This window comes from Lolium rigidum, chromosome 5 (assembly GCF_022539505.1).
Source record: "Lolium rigidum isolate FL_2022 chromosome 5, APGP_CSIRO_Lrig_0.1, whole genome shotgun sequence".
Lineage (NCBI taxonomy): Eukaryota > Viridiplantae > Streptophyta > Magnoliopsida > Poales > Poaceae > Lolium > Lolium rigidum.
Window position 1 is genome coordinate 189482692 of NC_061512.1, and position 18813 is coordinate 189501504.

The 18813-nt window shown below is 44.3% G+C and overlaps 1 protein-coding gene and 1 long non-coding RNA gene across 2 annotated transcripts; both read left to right on the plus strand.

Moving 5' to 3' along the window:
- Window positions 1-8166: 8166 nt before the first annotated feature.
- On the plus strand, window positions 8167-9166 carry LOC124656874. The gene is made up of 2 exons (XM_047195535.1): window positions 8167-9022; window positions 9153-9166. The coding sequence occupies exons 1-2, from the start codon at window positions 8167-8169 to the stop codon at window positions 9164-9166; spliced, it is 870 nt and encodes a 289-aa protein (XP_047051491.1).
- A 134-nt stretch (window positions 9167-9300) lies between these two features.
- LOC124651611 lies at window positions 9301-10663 on the plus strand. The gene is made up of 3 exons (XR_006987462.1): window positions 9301-9410; window positions 9511-9583; window positions 10298-10663. It is a non-coding gene; the product is annotated as an uncharacterized LOC124651611 (long non-coding RNA).
- The last annotated feature ends 8150 nt before the right edge of the window (window positions 10664-18813 follow it).

Below are 18813 nucleotides of genomic sequence, written 5' to 3' on the forward strand. Positions count from 1 at the left end.
TGGTACGACTGGCGTAGAGGGGCATCAACATGGAGAGGGGGAGATAGAGAGGGTTGGGGTGACATGACCTTTAGAGAGGGGCTTCAACGAGGAGAGGGACTTGGGGGAGAGGGAGAGGGTGGGGTTGCCATCATGTGTGTAATGTGGAGTGTGTGCGTGGTGATGTGTGTCCTAGCTCCTAGCGTCCACGTTCTATTTTATTTATTTCTGTGTATGTGAATGGTGTGTGCGTGGTTGCGAGGCAGGCGGCGGGACCGATATCACATGGGTTAGGCCCTTCAAAATATCAGGAACACCACGCACTAGTGGTGGCGTACAAGACTAGGGTCCGCAGGCATGGACAATTGTACCATGTCTATTGTGGCCACCATTGACCTAACTTACTAGTGGTGTACCAAGAAATTGGTACGCCACCAATAGGTGGTGGCTCTTACAAGTGTCGTGCCACTTTATTGGTGCACCACAATAATAAACTACTGGTGGCACACCAAGAAATGAACTGTTTTTGGACTGTTCATGTTCCTATGGCCCTGGATGGCGGTGACGGTGTTGACCTGGTGGCGGGTGGCGAGCGTTCGGTGCTGCTGACCGTGGCACCGCGGTGGTGGTCTTCTCTTTCGCCGGAGGAGATCAGCTAGTTGTGTGGCTAGCCTTGGCGGATCTCGCGATCCGTCGCCTAGCTCCCGATGGCGAGGCGCAGATGCCGGTGAAAGCCGGCTCGGACTTCGGTCATGGCAGATGATGGCGGTGTTGTTCATTTTTACCTTGTTGAAGACATTGTCTCTACAGTCTGCGTTCTTCGCCTGAGCTTCTCCAGGGGAAACCCTAGACCCGGGTCTCCCGGATCGGACGATGGCAGCGCGCAACGCCGTTCTACCTGTTGGGGGCATCGTTTTTTGAGCAGACAACGGATGGTGGTGGTGCTGAGGATGGGGGAGTCGTCTGGCGCCGTGACGACATCGATGGAAGGCCTGGCATGGTCAATGTGATGATCTCTCTTGAAGATGGAGTCGAGGAAGACGGAGGTAGCAACTTCTATGGCATGTGTGTTGGCGTGCGCTGATAGTCTGCTTGACTGGATGTGCTTCTCATCTGCTATTGGGCATCCTGGGAAGGCATTTGGTTTGTTGGATGACGTGAGTTGGTGAATTGTCACCCCCTTCATCTCTCTGTAGGTTTTGCGAGGTGTCTTCGAGTTTGATCTTTTGTATTGCTCTTGTAATGTGTTGTGAATAATGTAATAAAAAAGCCGTGTGCATCCCTTGGATGTAGAAGGTGGGGTGATATTTCCCCCATTTTGAAAAAAAACTATAACGCAAGCAAACACTAAAATCACATGGAATCATGACTTTTTTGGGAAGTTAGAGGTAGACGCCACCAGATAGATGGACGGATGAAAGTGCGCGAGAAAGGGTAAAAAAACTCTTCCCCTTTTGTGTGCGGTCCCACACCCACTTCGAGGCCACCAACCCAACTATTCTAATAACTTGGCCTCCTTTCCATTGTCTCTAGTTATTATGACATACTCTAACTTAAAAAAAGAGTAAAGTTACATGGAGCCATAATTTCAATTATAAGTTAGTGGTAGCGACGTTGACGTGCTCAATATTAGGGTTTCACATGAAATCAGGTGAGGAAGGGTAAAATACACTTACCCTCGCACACTATACTATCTTGTCGGATGTTCTAGACTTATAGTGAGAAAGTTCCAATTTGAAGACACCGAGCCAACACATGAATTGATATGCGTATAGGGAGAACATGCTAGCGCGTTTAGTGAGATGCCTGGTAAGTACTCCCATCAAACTTTCACCACTCCCGCTTCGACTGTCCTCCCGCCCAAACTTTTGGACACTTTGTTTTCCCTCCCAAACTTCGGGACGCCATTATTTTATTGACGGTTATTTGAAGCCAATTTTACTTTTAACAACACATGAACATGGCCATTTGCCATACAAACATCGGGACGCTATTATTTTATTGACAGTTCTCCGAGGCAAATTTAAATTTTAACAACACATGAATTGATAGGCATACATGCAGAATATGTTTAACGAGACACATTTCATGTGTAGTCCCGCACAACTGGCACCGCTCCCTCTTCGGATGCCCTCTCGCCCACACTTTTGGACATGGCGTTTTTCCGCCCAAACTTCAGGATGTCATTATTTTATTGGTGGTTCTCCGAGGCCAATTTTACTTTTAACAAGACATGAATTGATATGCATCGAGGGAGAATATGTTGTTGTGTTTAACGAGACGCATTTCATGCCTACTCCTGCCCCAACTGGCAACGCTCCTGCTTCGGATGCCCCTCCCGCACAAACTTTTGGACATGGTGCTTTCCCGTCCAAATTTCGGGACACCGTTATTTTATTGGTAGTTCTCTTAGGCCAATTTTACTTTTAACAACACATGAATTGATAGTCGTCCAGGGAGAATATGCTAGGGCATTTAACGAGACATATTTCATGCATACTCCTGCCCGACTGGCTCCGCTCCCGCTTCGGCTTCCCTCCCGTCTAAACTTTTGGACACGTGTTTTCCCGCCCAAACTTTGGGGCACTATTATTTTATTGGTAGTTATCCGAGACCATTTTTACTTTAACAACACTTGAATTGATAAATGTCCAAGGAGAATATGCTAGCGTGTTTAACGAGATGCCTTTCATGCGTACTCCCGCCCAACTGGCACCGCTCCGCTTCAGTTGCCCTCCTGCCCAAACTTTTGGACACGCTATTTTCCCGCCCAAACTTCAGGACGCCGTTATTTTATGGCAGTTATCCAAGGCCGTTTTTACTTTTAACAACACATGAATTGATAAGCATCCAGGGACAATATGCTAGCGCGTTTATCAAAGATGCCTTCCAATTGCCTTCTTGGTGTTGGGCTATAGATTCCTGTGTGGAATAAAGGTGGCGCAATATGATAGCTGTGACGTACGTAGCGGCAGCCTCGAAAAAAAAATCAAGTGATGTAGCTGAGCTAGTTGGGTAATCCTATGCTCAACTATGTTTTTCCTGTTTTTCCTTCCATTGATCACTCAAACTTGGCCTAATGCAGATACCAATTACGTCACTAAAAAAGCCAAAGAAAACAGTGTAGGTATCACGTGCCGAACTAGCTGTCTATAATTAGAATTGTTTCTTCTTTCTACTTCTTTACATGGTCAGCAGATTTTTCACTAAAAAATACAACTAATAGTTAATGTAGTCAATTAGTCAAACTTAATTAGCAAGGGCATTCACACTTTTGGCACGAGAACTTGCATCACACCAAACAACAAACGTGGTAATAACTTCCGCAACACCAAACAACAAACGTCAATGAGTTCTCGTGTAGATTGCTTCACACACATGACAATAACGTATATATGTCGACACTTATAATTCAAAATTTCCACTTCAAGGCCACTGACACAACATTTTTTTGAGAACTTGGCCTATTTTGGGGGTTTCAAGTTTCCATGACCTATGTGAGAACACGCAAAGTGGAAAGTGACATTGAATCACTACTTCCGGCTTGAAGCCAAGGAGTGAACATTGCAGTTGATGGATAAAGGGACGCATGACCATGCGAGGAATGGTCGAGAATCCTTACTATTTTGCAGTGCGTCATAATATGGGTATATAAATGTTGGGTAAAGAGGAAAATGCAATACACAACTTTGAAATGGCACTCGCTTCATAAACATGTCCATACCACATGAATATTCTAGACTTGTAGTGAAAACTCCCACGTTGAAACAACCGACCCAAACTATCATAATAGTCGCACCTCTTTGTGGTTTGGTCTTGTTCACATGACCCATTCTAATATAAAAGAGTAAAGCCACACAAATAGCCAGTTCCGAGGAAAAACTAGGGGTAGACTTCGTGGGGCATACAAATCAGGGTTTCTCATGGGTAATGTCGCGATTAATGGTCAAAATCCTTCATTTTTTTGCATGTGATCTTAAAATGGACCTATAAGGTTTGTTTGAAGAGTTGAATTGAAGTGGCACTTCCTTCAACCCTGTAGGAAGATTCTGAACTTCAAAAGCAAAACTCACGCTTCTAGGATTTTGACGCAACTCCTGTAAGAAGTTGCCTCTTTTGTTGCTTTGGTCATGTTCCTCCAACATATTATAACATAGAGAAAAGAGTAAAGTCACATGAAATCACCACTTCCAAAAAAGATAGGCTTTAGACATCACAAGGGCCCACTAGATAGAGGGATGTACGAAATAGCGCCAATGAAGCTCTTCGATGCTTTTGTGCCCACTGATTGCATAATCCCCTTGGTTCTTCTAGATATTCAAAAGTCTAGCACTTTGGCTTGATGTGCCATCTCGATTCGATGATGCAGACGTCAAGTCGATGAATCTAGCATGGTCTCAACTCCATAGGTCTTTCGCCAGAGTGAGGACACGGATGCTTCCCTCGAGGTGTCCGCGCCAAATATGTAGTATGTGTTGTCCCCAAACTTGTGGTGCCTCGATGGACCTTTTTAGAAACTATCTCTTGGAATCGCTCCCTAATATTACATGTAATCACGTGCATTCATTTTTTTGTTTCTCTTCTTCATACAATCAAAGAAGAGAAAAAAGCTACAGGGATCAGCCCACATAGTGTACCCCAAAAATTCCCATCGTCATCCTAATCCCGCGCAAGAATTTGGCTCACGCGCCTAGCGAATTTCGAACTTGGGCCCAAAATTCGAGCGACCAAAAGTCGCGCTCATCCCACCGGTGGCAGCATCACCACTTCCAAAAAACACAGGGTTTAGATATCATAGGGACCCACCGGATAGAGGGATGCACGGCATAGCGCTAGTGAAGCTCTTCGATGCTTTTGTGCTCACTAATTGCATACTCCCCTCGGTTCTTTCGTATATTCGAATGTCTAGCACTTCAGCTCGAGGCGCCATCTCGATTTGATGATGCAGACATCTCGTCGATGAATCTAGCATGGTATCAACTCCGTAGGTCCTCCGCTATCGTGAGGATACGACTGCTTCCCTCAAGTGGGCGCCAAATATGTAGTACGTGTTGTCCCCAAATTCGTCGTGCCTCGATGGACCTTTTTAGAAGCTATCTCTCGGAACAACTCCCTAATATTACATGTAATCACATGCATTCATTTTTGTGCTTCCAGCCAATCAAAACATAGGAAATGGCTACCTCACTGTGTACCTCCAAAATTCCCATCGTCGTGCTAATCCCGCGCAGGAATTTGGTTCAGGCGCCCAGCGAATTTGAAATTAGGCACCCGTAGGAATTTGGCTGACGCGCCCAGGCCCAGCGAATTTTGAACTTGGGCCCAAAATTCTAGCAACAGAAAGTCGAGCCCATCCCAGCGACCAGAAGACCAGAACCACTCCATCGTGACCAGCCTCCCTCTACTACTCTACTACCGAACCCCTTTCCTCCACCTCCGCCGCCAACTCCGGCCACTCCCTGCCCTGCCGACCACCACCACGAAACCCCCTCTCTCTATCCCACCGCGTGGAACCACCAAATCCCTCCCCAACAGAAACCCTAGACTATGATCCCCTGGAGATCGAAAGCGTCGGCCTTTTTCCTCCCATGGCGGGCGGCGGCGCTGTTGCAGATGGTGGTGAGGCGGATAGGAGACGGGGCGTCATGGGTGGAGGAGCAGGAGGTCCATGGAAAGGCGGCGCCCCGGCAGCTGGTGGTGGTTACCCGGGTCGGCGACCGGCTGCTCCGCGCGGGGCAGGTGCGGCCGGCCTGCGAGTCCCGGCCTTCGCCCCGGCCCGGTGAGACATCTCGTTCTTTCTCAACCCATCGACTGAAGCAGGACTCTGCGCTAGTGAGAAAAAAAAATCAACCTTGAGCATGAATTGATTCCCTACTGTACTGATTACAGTTGTTCTTGACCATGAATTTGGTTCAAGTATTGCATACATATTGCTGGCATGCAAGGTTTGATTCAAGTGTTTTTGGTCGCTGGGTCATGAGTAAGTGAACTAATGAAGAGTAGGAAGTTTGTTTGTCCGGCACTAAACACACCTGCACATTCCCAGCCAGCTTAGAAGAAGAATACATGCTACTTTTGGGTGTTTAAAGAACACTGCTAGCTGTTTGGACTTGTTAGAATGGCTTTTATTCAAGTTGCCCAAGTCATTCATTTCTCACTTTGCTGCTATCAATCTGATAAAAAGAGTTGTTGGTAGCAGCTCATCTACTGTGATGTTTTGGAGTCATTGATATCTGATTTGGTTTAAGTAGTACATACATATCGGGATGCATGTATTGTCCTAGATGGTTTTCTTGCTGGGTAATGAGTGAACGAAGTGTCTTTATTTGCGGCTGTTATTTCGAGTCTCGTTTGTAAATATGATTGTTTGCTGACCTGAAGACGCTTTTTTTCTTGTTCGAGGATATCGAGGAGGACTAAAGAGCGGCAGCGGTGGCTTTGAAGTTGGACTCCATGCATATAGGGAAGCTGATTGTTTCTCGTTGCTGTGATTTGCTAGTCATTGTGTATACATTTGATCATCTAGTAGTAGTCATTTTGCTGCCAACCCAATCAACCAGATAGGCTGAGCTTGAGGATTTTCTTTTTACCAATGGGTGATTTGTGCCAGTACCTGAAGTGGGCTCTAGCATGAGTTAGTTGATCTTGCCAGCATTTGACCAACATACTTGGTGGAGGTGGATTGTGTGTTTGAATGGTATCTAGGGGCGGTGCTCTTTTACTGTTTGTGCGAGCATATATACAAGAAGTGTGGTCTGGATGTCCGTCCAAATAAAAAAGGGCAAAGGCGCATGTGAAATATCGAGTACCATTGATTTCTGATCAGTTAAACTTGAAGAAGGTGTCAGTAGCTAGTGCTTTTGGTATCATGTTAATAATAAAGAAGAAGAAGAAGAAGAAATCCTCTAGATTTCCCAGGTTTTCTCCCCTTGGTTGATTCACTTGTTTCTGTCCGTCGGTCCAGTGCAGGTACAGCGAGCCAACCTGGAACTCGGGCGGGGGCCTTATGGAAGAAACGACGGCTGGCTCCGGCGGCGCATGGCGGGCTGTATGGGCCAGTTGGGTTCCTGCTGTTGTGGTAGGATGTGGTGGGAGTTGACATGCGTGATTCAGGTGCTTGGTTGAGGCAGGTGTAGTAGTTGTGCAAGCTTTGTGCAGATTTGTTGGTTTTGTATTGTTGATCGATAAATATGCTGTAATATTTGTTGTTAAAAAAGATGTTGCCAGTGGTCTGGTTAGCCTAGACCGCGATAAATTAATACTTTGATTGTGGCATGAAGGTTGTCTGAGATTTATGAAAACTTGGATGTATTTAGATGCTATTTGTTTTGAAACATTCAAATTTTGATAAATCTTAGATAACGAGTTTGTGGGATGGAGGGAGCACAAGATTTGTGGTGAGCAATTTTGGTGCGGTAGAGCAAGGATAAGAGCTACTCTGTAGCTAGATTCTTTGCAATCCAATCCAATAATAATAAAGTTGGGCGAGGATGCTGGCGTCACACATTAATTCTACGGATGCACCAAGCAGCGAGCGCGCGACGGGACGATAAAGAGAAGATAATTAATCCGCCAAGCCAAGTCGTGCAGTGGTATACTACTAGTAGGTTCGCTCGCGCCCCGCCCCGCCTGGCCGGGTAATTAATTGTTGAATTATGCGATGCGCGACTGGCGCAGCGTGCGATGCGAGAGGAGCCGGACGAATCGCACGAGGCTCTTCTTTTGACCCGCCCGCCCGCGCACGTGAATGACGCACGCCCACGCCTTTGACTCGGTCGAAACCTGAGTAATAAACACAGCTCACGCCAACGCCCGTGAACGTCGATACGCAGGGCGCTGTTTGTTCGCGTGTTTGCCTCGGCTGGATCCACGTCGCTCGATTTTCTGTCCCGCCGGAACACCTTCTTTCTCCCGCAAGCCAATCCAACGTTTTTGATCGATTACTGTATTAATATACCGGGAGTAAGGCAATCCAACTAAGCTAGTGCGTCGGCTGGATCTGCGGCGATCCACGTCGCCTACCTTCTTCTTCTTTGCCAGGCGATTGTCGTTTATTTGGGTGGTTCCGCAAGGGTAAAACCTACACCTATTTCACTTCATTCTGTATTGCTTTTCCCAACTAGATCTGCTACTACTAGGATGAGCGGCTGGTCATCACGGGTGCATCGGAAGCGATCTTTGCCCACCATGGGTTGCAGCAGCAAGCGTCGCGGTCGCACTACCCCCGCCGGCGTCTCCTCGTCGGCGGAGCCGGACGCGTCATCGTCCTGGGCGTCTATGCAACCGGATTTGGTCCGCCTGATCGGGTGGCGGCTGCTGGAGACCGGCGACTTGCTGGACTACGTCCGCTTCCGCGCCGTCTGCCCCCACTGGCGCTGCAGCACCGTCTGCCCACGCGGCCGCGGCGTCGCCGACCCGCGCTTCCACCCGCGCCGGTGGATGATGCTGCCCGAGGGGCACGGCCTGCACCCTGGCCACGGCAAGCTACGCAAGTACATACGCTTCATCAACCTCTCCACCGGCGCCATCGTCCGCTCAAAGCTCCCGCTTTTCAGCGACCACTGCGTCCTCGACTCGGTCGACGGCCTCCTGCTCCTGCAACGCGACCAGGACACGGCCATCCGCCTCCTCCATCCGTTCACGGGTGACATCGCAGAGCTCCCGCCGCTCATCACCCTCTTGAGGCAGTTTAAGTTCCAATTTTCGCCGACAGAAGACAGCCCTGAGACTAGACACATCTGGAGTAAATTCAGAAAGGTCGGCTCTACCGCCGTCAGCGTGAGCGCAGATGGAGCCATCACCGTGATGATCATCATCTCTGGTATCAAATGTTTAGCCATCGCTACCGTCGGGGACCAGCAATGGAGCGTCGCCCGCAGGAACCTCTCCTTCTCTCTGAATCCAGTGTCGCTCCAAGGCAGGATATACATATTGGATCATGTTTCCACCACAACACGGATTTTCCAGATTCTACCGCCCCAGTATGATGCCAAGCCCTCAGCTTCATCTTCACTGCCACCACCACCAGAGTTGATTGCCACAGGTCCGCCAAGCGAACATCGCATCTCCTCCTACCTGGCAGAATGTGACTCGGAGATCCTCCTGATTTGCTTGGGTCATCCCATTTTTTCGCGCATTACAGTTTACAGACTTGCTGACCTTATACTAGGCAGGTTTGTCCCTGTAACAAGCATCGGGGATAATGTTCTCTTCATATCCGGAAGGATTTTAAGTGTCAGCAGTAAGGTGCTACCCAATGTTGAGGGCAACTCTCTTGTGATGGTACCTTGTGGCGGAAAAGTGTATCTTGGTCAATACCAACTGAGTACTTCCACGTGGTGCCCGGCAGCTGATGGATCTATATCGAACTTTCTACCTGGGCCGTGTAGCCTCATTCATCATATCTTCACATGTTGCTATCGTGGTCTTTGGTGAGCCAGTTCTTCTCCCTAACTTAGTTCTTCCTTGATTGCAGCCTTTTGTTCTACTTTCTTACTCCGTACCTTGTTGTTTTCCGACCTATGTCTGCAGGAACAAAGGAGCAATCTCTTTTCAGGTTAAGGGTAATCGTTCGTGGAATGTGAAGAGGAAGTGGCGATACGGGGTTAGTCTCGCCTGCAGTGCCTTGATTCTCTTGTAGAGCATGCATTTTTAATTCTGGATGCTCCTTCTTTTGCTCATAGTCAACTACACGTCCTTATATACCTTGCTAGTTATGCGCCTGGTCTTGAATCAGTATGACAAAGTTCTAGCTTTGACTTTTCTTTAGATATGAAATCCATGGATATCTCAAAATCGTATAAATTCTACAAACAAACCACTTTATGCTGGTTTGTTCACGAACTGCCTCTTCTGCTGCCAACAACTGAAATTTAAGCGGAATATCCCACTACACATTTAACTTTGTTTTGCAGTAAGCCAGTAGCACATCGCTCAAACATTAGTTCTTCCGATGCACTAAGCAACACCTTATTATATAAAATAAATTGTCTTGTAAAGAGTAGCATGGTTTTTTTAACTAGCATTGCAAGGCACATTGGCAGTATCTAAAAATGTGTTCTTTCAATCGAATTGGTCCACCTTTTCCCTCTGATTTCTCATTTGCAGATTTGTTTCTCAGTTTATTACTCCTGATAAAAAAGTCGAGTCATGAACCTAAAAAAGCTAACTTGGCACATTTAGGAGCTGATTAATTCTGTGTCTTGGTATTTTATTTAGCATTACTTTTCTTTGATTTTTTATTTGATCAGTTTAATTCAGTTGGTCTGCTCACTGGTCTGACATCTACTTTTCTGCATGCTGCTTTTTTTTTTGCTAGGCATGAATGATTCGTGTACTGTGGAGGTTATGGACGCCTCAATTCTGCATATATCCAAGCACCAAAAGGAGAGGGTCTTATTTTCATTGGTCTATCTTTATTCCTACAAAACACCTGTTGGTGTCGATGATCTTGCTTGAGCTCATGCCAAATGTCCGATTGTACAAATGGTTAAGATTGAGATGTGATTGTTCACCGCCTAGTTAAATCTGTTTTGCGAAATTGCATTGATCTATCGTGAATTTTCCCAGAATCACCTCAGTTTGATAAAGTTATTAGTCTCGTCTGCATATTATATGAAACTGTTACCACAAAAAATATGTAGACAATCTAGCAAAAAGACTGTTTTGCTCGGTACTGACAGATAAATTAGGCTGTTTTTGTCAACAGATTTAAGCGTGTGGTGTGCAATCCCATCTCAACCTCAATTGTTGGTACAAAACCGGATAGTGCTTGATTTAATATGTAATGTTGCAAGTAAAATGCTTTATTGTACACTGAGACAGGTATATATTCAACTTCGGAGATGATCATATATGTTAATCTGGGTTTTGTTGTGCATGAAGAAGGAACTAATTGCTACTTTTGTTTTTTAATAAATGAGTCAGTATATGTATGTTAGTATATTGAGTCTGCATGATAATTTTCTTTGACAAGAAGCTGACTACACCAATCTATGTTAATAATTGGCTGCTTTTCTTATATCGCATAATCAATAGTTTTGTTATTTTGCGAGAAGATGAGAAGGAGCACCTAGAAGTAACACTGATGTTGCGCATACATTCTACCCCCTTGGTGTAGTGCTTACCTGAATGTGTTTATTATAAAAATATGGGAGGTCCAAGGTAGTTGCCACAAATAGAACTAACAAATCTCATACGCAGACTCTTGCAACCCATTAAGATAGGAAAGTTGGATTACCTTATTTAGACTATTATTTGGAATTCTCTGCTAATTACAAATCCATGTATTTTTTGTTACTTGTGAATGCTATCAAATATAAAGTGAAAAAATAATTGAATTTATATATTCGTAATTTCCAGATCGATATAATGCAACTGTTTCAAGACCAAATAATATTGTAAGCTTCTACTCTCAAACTTTATTGATGCAGAGATATATGAGGTATATGCGCGAATCACAATAATACGCTACTATCCGTTCACTCACATTTCATATAGGTAAAGAGACATTTTATTTCCAATTGAATTTGCAGCAGTACTGCATTTCATTAGGATAGAAATCAACTTACTTGCATGGATAGTCCAAGCTGTAACTAATTCAGCCTCCTCTAGACTTGGTCTATGTATGAAAAGTGAAAATCCAAATCAACTCTATACATTGATAGTTCTGAATCAAGAAAATTGGATGCAGCAGTAGAAACACATAAATATTGCGTGCATCTTCATTTGAAATAGATTTCCAGTTGCTTGATTTTGAGGAATGTGAATAGACACCCCTTCTCATTTTATTTGATAATTACCTCGCTTCGCATTCCATTGTTGTTGATTCATACAGAGCACCCACGAGTAATTTCAAATGTCTTTTTTCTTCTTTTGTACGTTGATGTTGTTAATTATTTATCTTGTAGAGTTTTATAAGAAATTACTAGTACTTGCTATAAGCTCAGTTGCAGATTGAAAATAATTTCTTGTTATTTTACGAACATACTTTATTTTGATTACTTGCTATATGACATCGTTTTTCCTTTCAGAAGATGAATGTGTTTAAATATCATTTACAAGAATCATAGTGTTTAGCTCAATTTTGATTTTTAGGATATAAGGTGTGCACAAAAGTTTCTGTAATTATGACCGGGAAGGAGCACTTTCTGCTCTACAAAAGTTCCAACTTTAGGATACTGAACCAAACGAGATAAACTTGGGTGTTCAAGACCTGAGATCAAAACTATTTTAAGTTATGAACCTAGTAATAGATGGTTATCAACAACAGAATTTGGTTAATATAGATGCATAAAAAAGAGAGACAAAATGGTCTTTACCTAAGTTATTTATAGATGTCAACCAAGGTTCAGAGAAAGGGAGACAAAGTTCTCTTCACCTTAGTTATTTTTAATGAGCCTGTTTGATTTTAAGCATGTGTATATTTTGCCTCATTTTGAAAAATTTAGAGGTCTGTTAGAGCCTGTCTGCCGCCGCCGCCCTGCACACGAACCCTCCTGCGCTGTGACCTGCGCCCCTGTCCACCAAGATTTAGTATCGAAGATTTCTCAGGGTTCATTGGATGTTTTGTAAGATAATGGTCGACAAGTTATTTGAGTTCATGCATGAGATGCATCCTGGAGTTCAGACCCACAATGCATTCAGGGTTGTTTGTGTAGTTGGAGCATGGAACTATTTTGATCATTATTGCAGTGTCTCTTGCTCTAGGCAATGCATCTTAAGTTGTTCATGCATTGGTTCTTTCTACAATGCAAATGTTTTTTCTTGCATATACTCCATTAGAGCAGTAACTTTAGTTGTCTGACAAATAGTGAAAACGAAGTTCAACAGAGTATTTATCGTTCCTCTACTGAAATTATTCTTCTTTGTACTGATAAAGGTATTAGGAAACTACTTTTATTTTGCTACATTAGTGAATTGCTTTCAGGAGCACACATATTGGGTTGTCTGACCATAAGAAATATGGGTTGTTTCGCGAAACTGTACGAGCGCACATATATTGTTGAGATATACATGCTAAAAAAATATTAGACTTTTTTACAATTGAAAATATATTTTTTTAGACGAAAGGACCATATGCACCTGACAGCCAAATCAAATTTGCGTAGATTTCGTTGAAATTGAAACTAATTTGCATTTGTATCTTATCAAGTTATGGCGACATATCTTATTGGGCCTAGGTAGCCATGAGCTCGTAGATAGGAGCCAGTTTCTGGTCGGAGATTTGGTGCACATGGGCACTAGTGATCTCAGTTTTCAAATAAATCAAAAATCATATTTTTAGATTTTGAAAAATTCTGAACAAAAAATTTGCATATAGTCAATAATGTCTCCCACAAACATGTAAAATATAAATTTCAAATACTTTATATTTTAAGCTACAGAGAAATGACAAAAGTGCATATCTGAGTAGTCATTTTTATATCTCCAAAAACATGTCAGATTTTATTATTTTTATCTACACAAAGTAAAAAAAGAATTTTGTGTTGAGATTTTGCATGATTGTGAGATATATCACTAACAATCTCCAGAATTAGTTTTCATATATTTTGATAACTTATAAATAATTTTTTGATTTTTTTAAATGGAGAAGCACTAAAGCTCGGGAGCCAAAAACACTTTTCACCGGTTTGTGAAACAATTTAGTGGTAACCAGCATCACTAACGGACAGGGCTAGTTGGTACAGAACCGGATATTTTTTGATGTAATATGTACCGTTACAAGTAAAATGTGTCTTGAATATCATTTACATGAAACATAATGGTTAGCTCACGAGAGTCCATAGAAACGGCCCATGCATTCGTCTGGCCAGCCCACTCAAATGAAGGCCCATCTAGAAACGAGGCAAGAGGGCAAGGCACGCCTGCGTCTAAGCAAGAAAGAGGCAGATTCCCAGAAAAAACCGGAATCTGGCCCAGATTTGGGTAGAAAACACCCGTTTTTCGTCTTGTCTCCGCGAAATCGAGAAATTTTCCGGTTCAGCCCAGAATAGGCAATATTTAGGACGATTCTCAACGGTCCGCCCCAGTCTTGGCAAGAATTTGGCAGGTTCTCCCGGTTTGCCTGATAGGAAACCAGAGTTAGGCTAGTTTCTTCCGGTTCTCCGGCGTGGCCACCAGTTTTTTTCCTGCTTTCACTATTTTGAAACTAGTTGTTTGGCATTTATTTCTAGCCACGCGAGTGAGCTGCATGCCCAGAGAAACTATCTGTGTAGTATGAAATGTTTGCTCGTGTTTTCACTACACGTGTACGTACTTCTGGTGGCCACGGTGAAATTAATGAAAAGCAAGCAACCATATGTTTAAAGGTCTAAATACGTGTTTGCCATGGTGATCAACCTTCTCTCGGGCACGCTTGGCATGGCGTTCATCCTACTCTTCTCATCCTCGATCGATATGACTGTTGTGGATGTTCTCCTCCTCGCTTCCATGGCTGCTACTACACCGAGCCTGCCACCTGCCACTGGGTGCCCACTCGCCTGCCACAGCGTGCCTTGCCACGGACGATAACGAAGAAGCTTCCATTCCTACAGCCGGCATGATCGGGTAATCCCCGCTCGAGCTGGCGGCATTTTGCCATGCCCGTCGGACATTTGAATCCGGTTTCAGCCTGTTTTCGTACATGATGGAAATGATTTGTTGGTGCTCGTCGCTAGCTATGCGAGTGAGCTCCACGCATGCCTATAAGAGCGAGCTCCTACTCCTGGTCTAGCATGCATGTCCAGGATGTCTTCACCTTGCACGTCCTCGTCGCCGCCCAAACGCCCAACTGCAGCAGCTCCGAAGCGCGGCCGTCCTTGGCGTGCTGACTGTCACACACCAACCGGGGCTGAGTAGGCAGGCTATCACCTCCTCCATTTCTGCGCAAGAACGAGATTTAGCAAGATGGAATCGATGTATGGAGACGGAGAGGGTAGGAGATACTGAGCTTACCATGGATTTCGAGCTCGACACAGACGCGGTGGAGGGGGTATGCTCTCTGGTTAAAATAGCCAATAATGTATCCCACAAACGTGTAAAATGTTAATTTAAAATACTTTATATTTTAAGCTACACACAAATGATAAATGTGACTAGTCATTTTCATATCTCCAAAAACATGTTAGATTTTGTTATTTTTGTCTAGCACAAAGTAAAAAAAAAAATGGGTTGAGGCAGCAGCAATATGGATCCAAACAAGAAAAAGAGAAGAAACCATCCTGCCAAATGGATCGATGGGGAGAAGAGCTAGCTCGCCGCCGGTTGTAAATCGAATCAATGGCTCCGTATCCACGCCTTGCTCTCCTCTCCTCTCCTCTCCTCTCCTCGACAAAGATCAAAGTCTAAGTCGCACGCGCTTCCCGCACGCGGTTGGTGATGGTGGACTAGTATATATAGAGACAGGGGCAGGGTGAGCTTTCAGGAAAGTGAGGGAGGGCTGGAAGAACTGATGCTCAACTCTCCTTCATGCTTGATGAGAGCGATGGGCAGTTGAGCGGCTGGGATGCGTATTGCCATGGATCGGTGACGTGGAGGATGGTATCCTGGAATTGTGGGGCCTAAGAAATCATGTGATGGGTATGCATGCACATTGTAAGTCTAAGCAATCATATGGTGGGTATGCACACACGCACCTGCTTCTCAGGATTTGCACAGTTTTATGGGCCCAGAGGGACATTTTGTTGGGACCAAAGCGTGTTCATTGAATTCTATAGGATTATTTTTGACGTTATAGACATCTCAAAAATAAATGCTAGATTTTGTTTGCATCTTTCTCTCCTGATGCGATAGGACCCACACCTACTTTATCTCGTTCAACATGTGGCCAGCAAAAATCCCTGAAGTCCTAATTAATCCTCCACAAGATTATTAGCTCCCTACAATCTCATACGAAGTGACCAGAGGCTGGTTTTGTAAGAAATATGTATTGAGGGGTTCTGCCATATGATGCGAGTGCAACACAAAAGAAAGAAAAATATTTGCGTAGTTACTAGTGCTGCCAAAATGCTGATTCATCCTATTGTTGGGTCATCTAATAAGATATAAGATTGCACCAAATGATCACATCACTCAAGTTCGAAAAATATTTTATAAGCAAAATGTACATGCAAATGACGATAGTGAAGTACGCAACGAATGCTTAGCTAGAATGCCATCAGATCAGGCTTGGCAAACACACAATACAAGTACATCAATGTCAACTTCCAAGTATCAGGGCGCCAAGGAATTAATCAACTAGAGAAAAAACCTACTAAAGAAAATGCCACGGAGTGCTAAAAAAATTGGCATGTCTGTTGGACATCCAAACCTGCAAGATAAACAATATATACTTCAATCAACATCACAGAACTTTCCCAACATCAAGGTCTCCGCAGTCCCATCCCAGCCCAGCCTTGGACGATTACATACAACACAACACCACATGCTGCATTGCGACACACTTCCGAATATTAAACCTTGGCTGCTCATGCATTGAACCATAGCAGAGAGTTATTAATCAAGGTTGTTGTTCCATAAAGGAAGCACCAGGCCTTCGAGCCTTCCAAGTGATGTGTCACGTCTGCTGCTACTTCTCCAGTCATATAGTTATCCTCAGTATCCTCCAACAACAATAACAAATCAAGATGGTCAGCTCTAGAGCAAAAAAGATAAACAATATGATCAGCTCTAGAGCATCTACAACAGGCTAGCTAGCATGTTTGTTTTCTCGAAATTGCAGCAGGCACCTATGCGGAATTACAACATAATGTTTTTCAGGAAATAGATATCAGCGGAGCAAGATTCTACTCATAGGACTAAATATGCTGGTAAAATAGCAAAGCATAAACCAAGAGATGCATATGTGGATTTGAACAGTTATGCTTCCATGTGCGATTGCATAACAAAATCATCAAGATTTTACAACAGCAGTGCATCATGTGATTTTCAAATATGTAATTGCTTTCTGCTGTCAACAGAAACTTAGTACAACTTGCACCATCAGGTAGGCACGCAATTGACATGACATTTTACACATCATGTACAGAAATTCACACTTGACAGTACATGTACACATGGCAAAAGGAATATTCAAGTATACAATATGTTCATGAAAACAGACACTATACAAACATAGCAGACAATATACAAGCAAGCAAACCCAAAAGGCTTTACATTTGGGAGCAGTGATGGCTTCACATAGCAGACACTCTACAAACAAGCAATGCCAAAAGGCTATAATCCAAACAAATTTGTCTGAAGAATTAGCAGATTATGCAGAAGATTAACAAGCTCAATAACTGGCTACATGAGAAGAAAGAACTCAGGACCAGCTGTTGTATCGGCATAAAAATGATACAACATGCTCCAGGTATTTTTAAGAGATACAAGCTAAATTGGATATCTCCTTCCCTCACACCGCTGCCAAACAACCCCTAGATGATTTGTTTTTTATATTGAAAGATAGGGTGAGAATTTGAGTACATAACAGTCAGCATCCATACTCCGTTGTCAAGCGTAGAGAAAACAACAGGGCATACTGGAAATAGACATATTACCATCTCCACGAGGTGATAAAGCATCCGTCAATTCCAGAACTACAGTAACATCACAATGGTTTTGCTACAGTAATCTATTCTAGCAGAATCAAGCACTTACGTAGGTTTAGCCTATTTTATTTCTTGCCACTGTCTCCTACTAGCAGTTAGGAAAGGTGTTGTTTCCTGGTAAGGTGTTCAACGGTTTGAACTCAACATGTGAAAACCAGCAATTGGTGAACCAGTTCATTTGCCTTTACTGGAGTCCAACCTGAGCAATTAAACTAGCATGAAGCATTAACTGAACCACTCTCTCTGAATTTTTACAAGAACATGAAAGTGCAATATATCTAGAAAAGCATACACACAAGGTGCCCAAGTATACTTTTTTAGTTCAGGTTCATCCAAAAAAAAAAATCCCAACAGATAGTTAAAACAAAAAGACATGCTTATAGACACTACCCTGTAGTTCAAGTAGAGGTTTCAGTTTTTTCAACGTGTTAAGCATTAAAGACCAAAACAACTAGCAATCACATTAAGAAATACTTTTGTTTCAAAGAGCAAATCAACTAGCAATAAAATTAACAACTTAACCTTGGCAGGACAGAAGGAGCATGCCGAAGCAGGAACACCGCCATGGTTCCATGGTTGTGCCCAGCACCAACGTCACAAGACAGCGACCTACCACTTGGGGTTGCGGTAGTGCCCACGCCATCACCGACACCACCGGTGTAACACATGGCTGCATAGCTCTCGGGAGCCAGCAGGATGGCTTTGTGAGCGTCGTCATGTTCAGGGTCAGGCTGAGAGAGCTCCTCCTTCAGGTCGTCGCCGCCAGGTCCAGGCCCAGCTGCAGCTCCACACAGAAGCAGGAGCTGAGTTAGTCCGGCCTTGGTCTCCTTCTCCTCCCTCCGAGCAGAGCAGCTAGTCTTCGGACCTCAACAAGGCATTTGCGTTAGCAGAGCACCAATAGCAGGAGCAGCAACAGTAGTAGCGAGGAAGACGACGCATAGGAGGTGAAGGAAGATGAGGGACTGACCGGAGAACTGGAGGTGAGTCAACGGGGTGGTAGTAGAAGCCGCCCATGGCTGGGGCGAGCTCCTCCTCCTAGTCGGGCATGTCCCGGACGTCGTCACCTTGCGCGTCCTCGTCGCCGTCCAGAGGCCCAGCTGCAGCAGCTCCGGCGTGCGGGCTGTCGTTGGCCGTGCCGGCGACCACAAACCAGCAGGAGCTGAGTAGGCCGGCCATCACCTCCTCCTTTTCTGCGCAGGAACGAGCTTCAGCAAGAATGCAAGATGGAATCGAGGTATGGAGGCGGAGAGGGTACTTGGAGATCGTG

Coding starts and splice junctions, on each gene's coding strand:
- LOC124656874 (XM_047195535.1), top strand. CDS start 8,167: ATGGGTTGCAGCAGCAAGCGTCGCGGTCGCACTACCCCCGCCGGCGTC.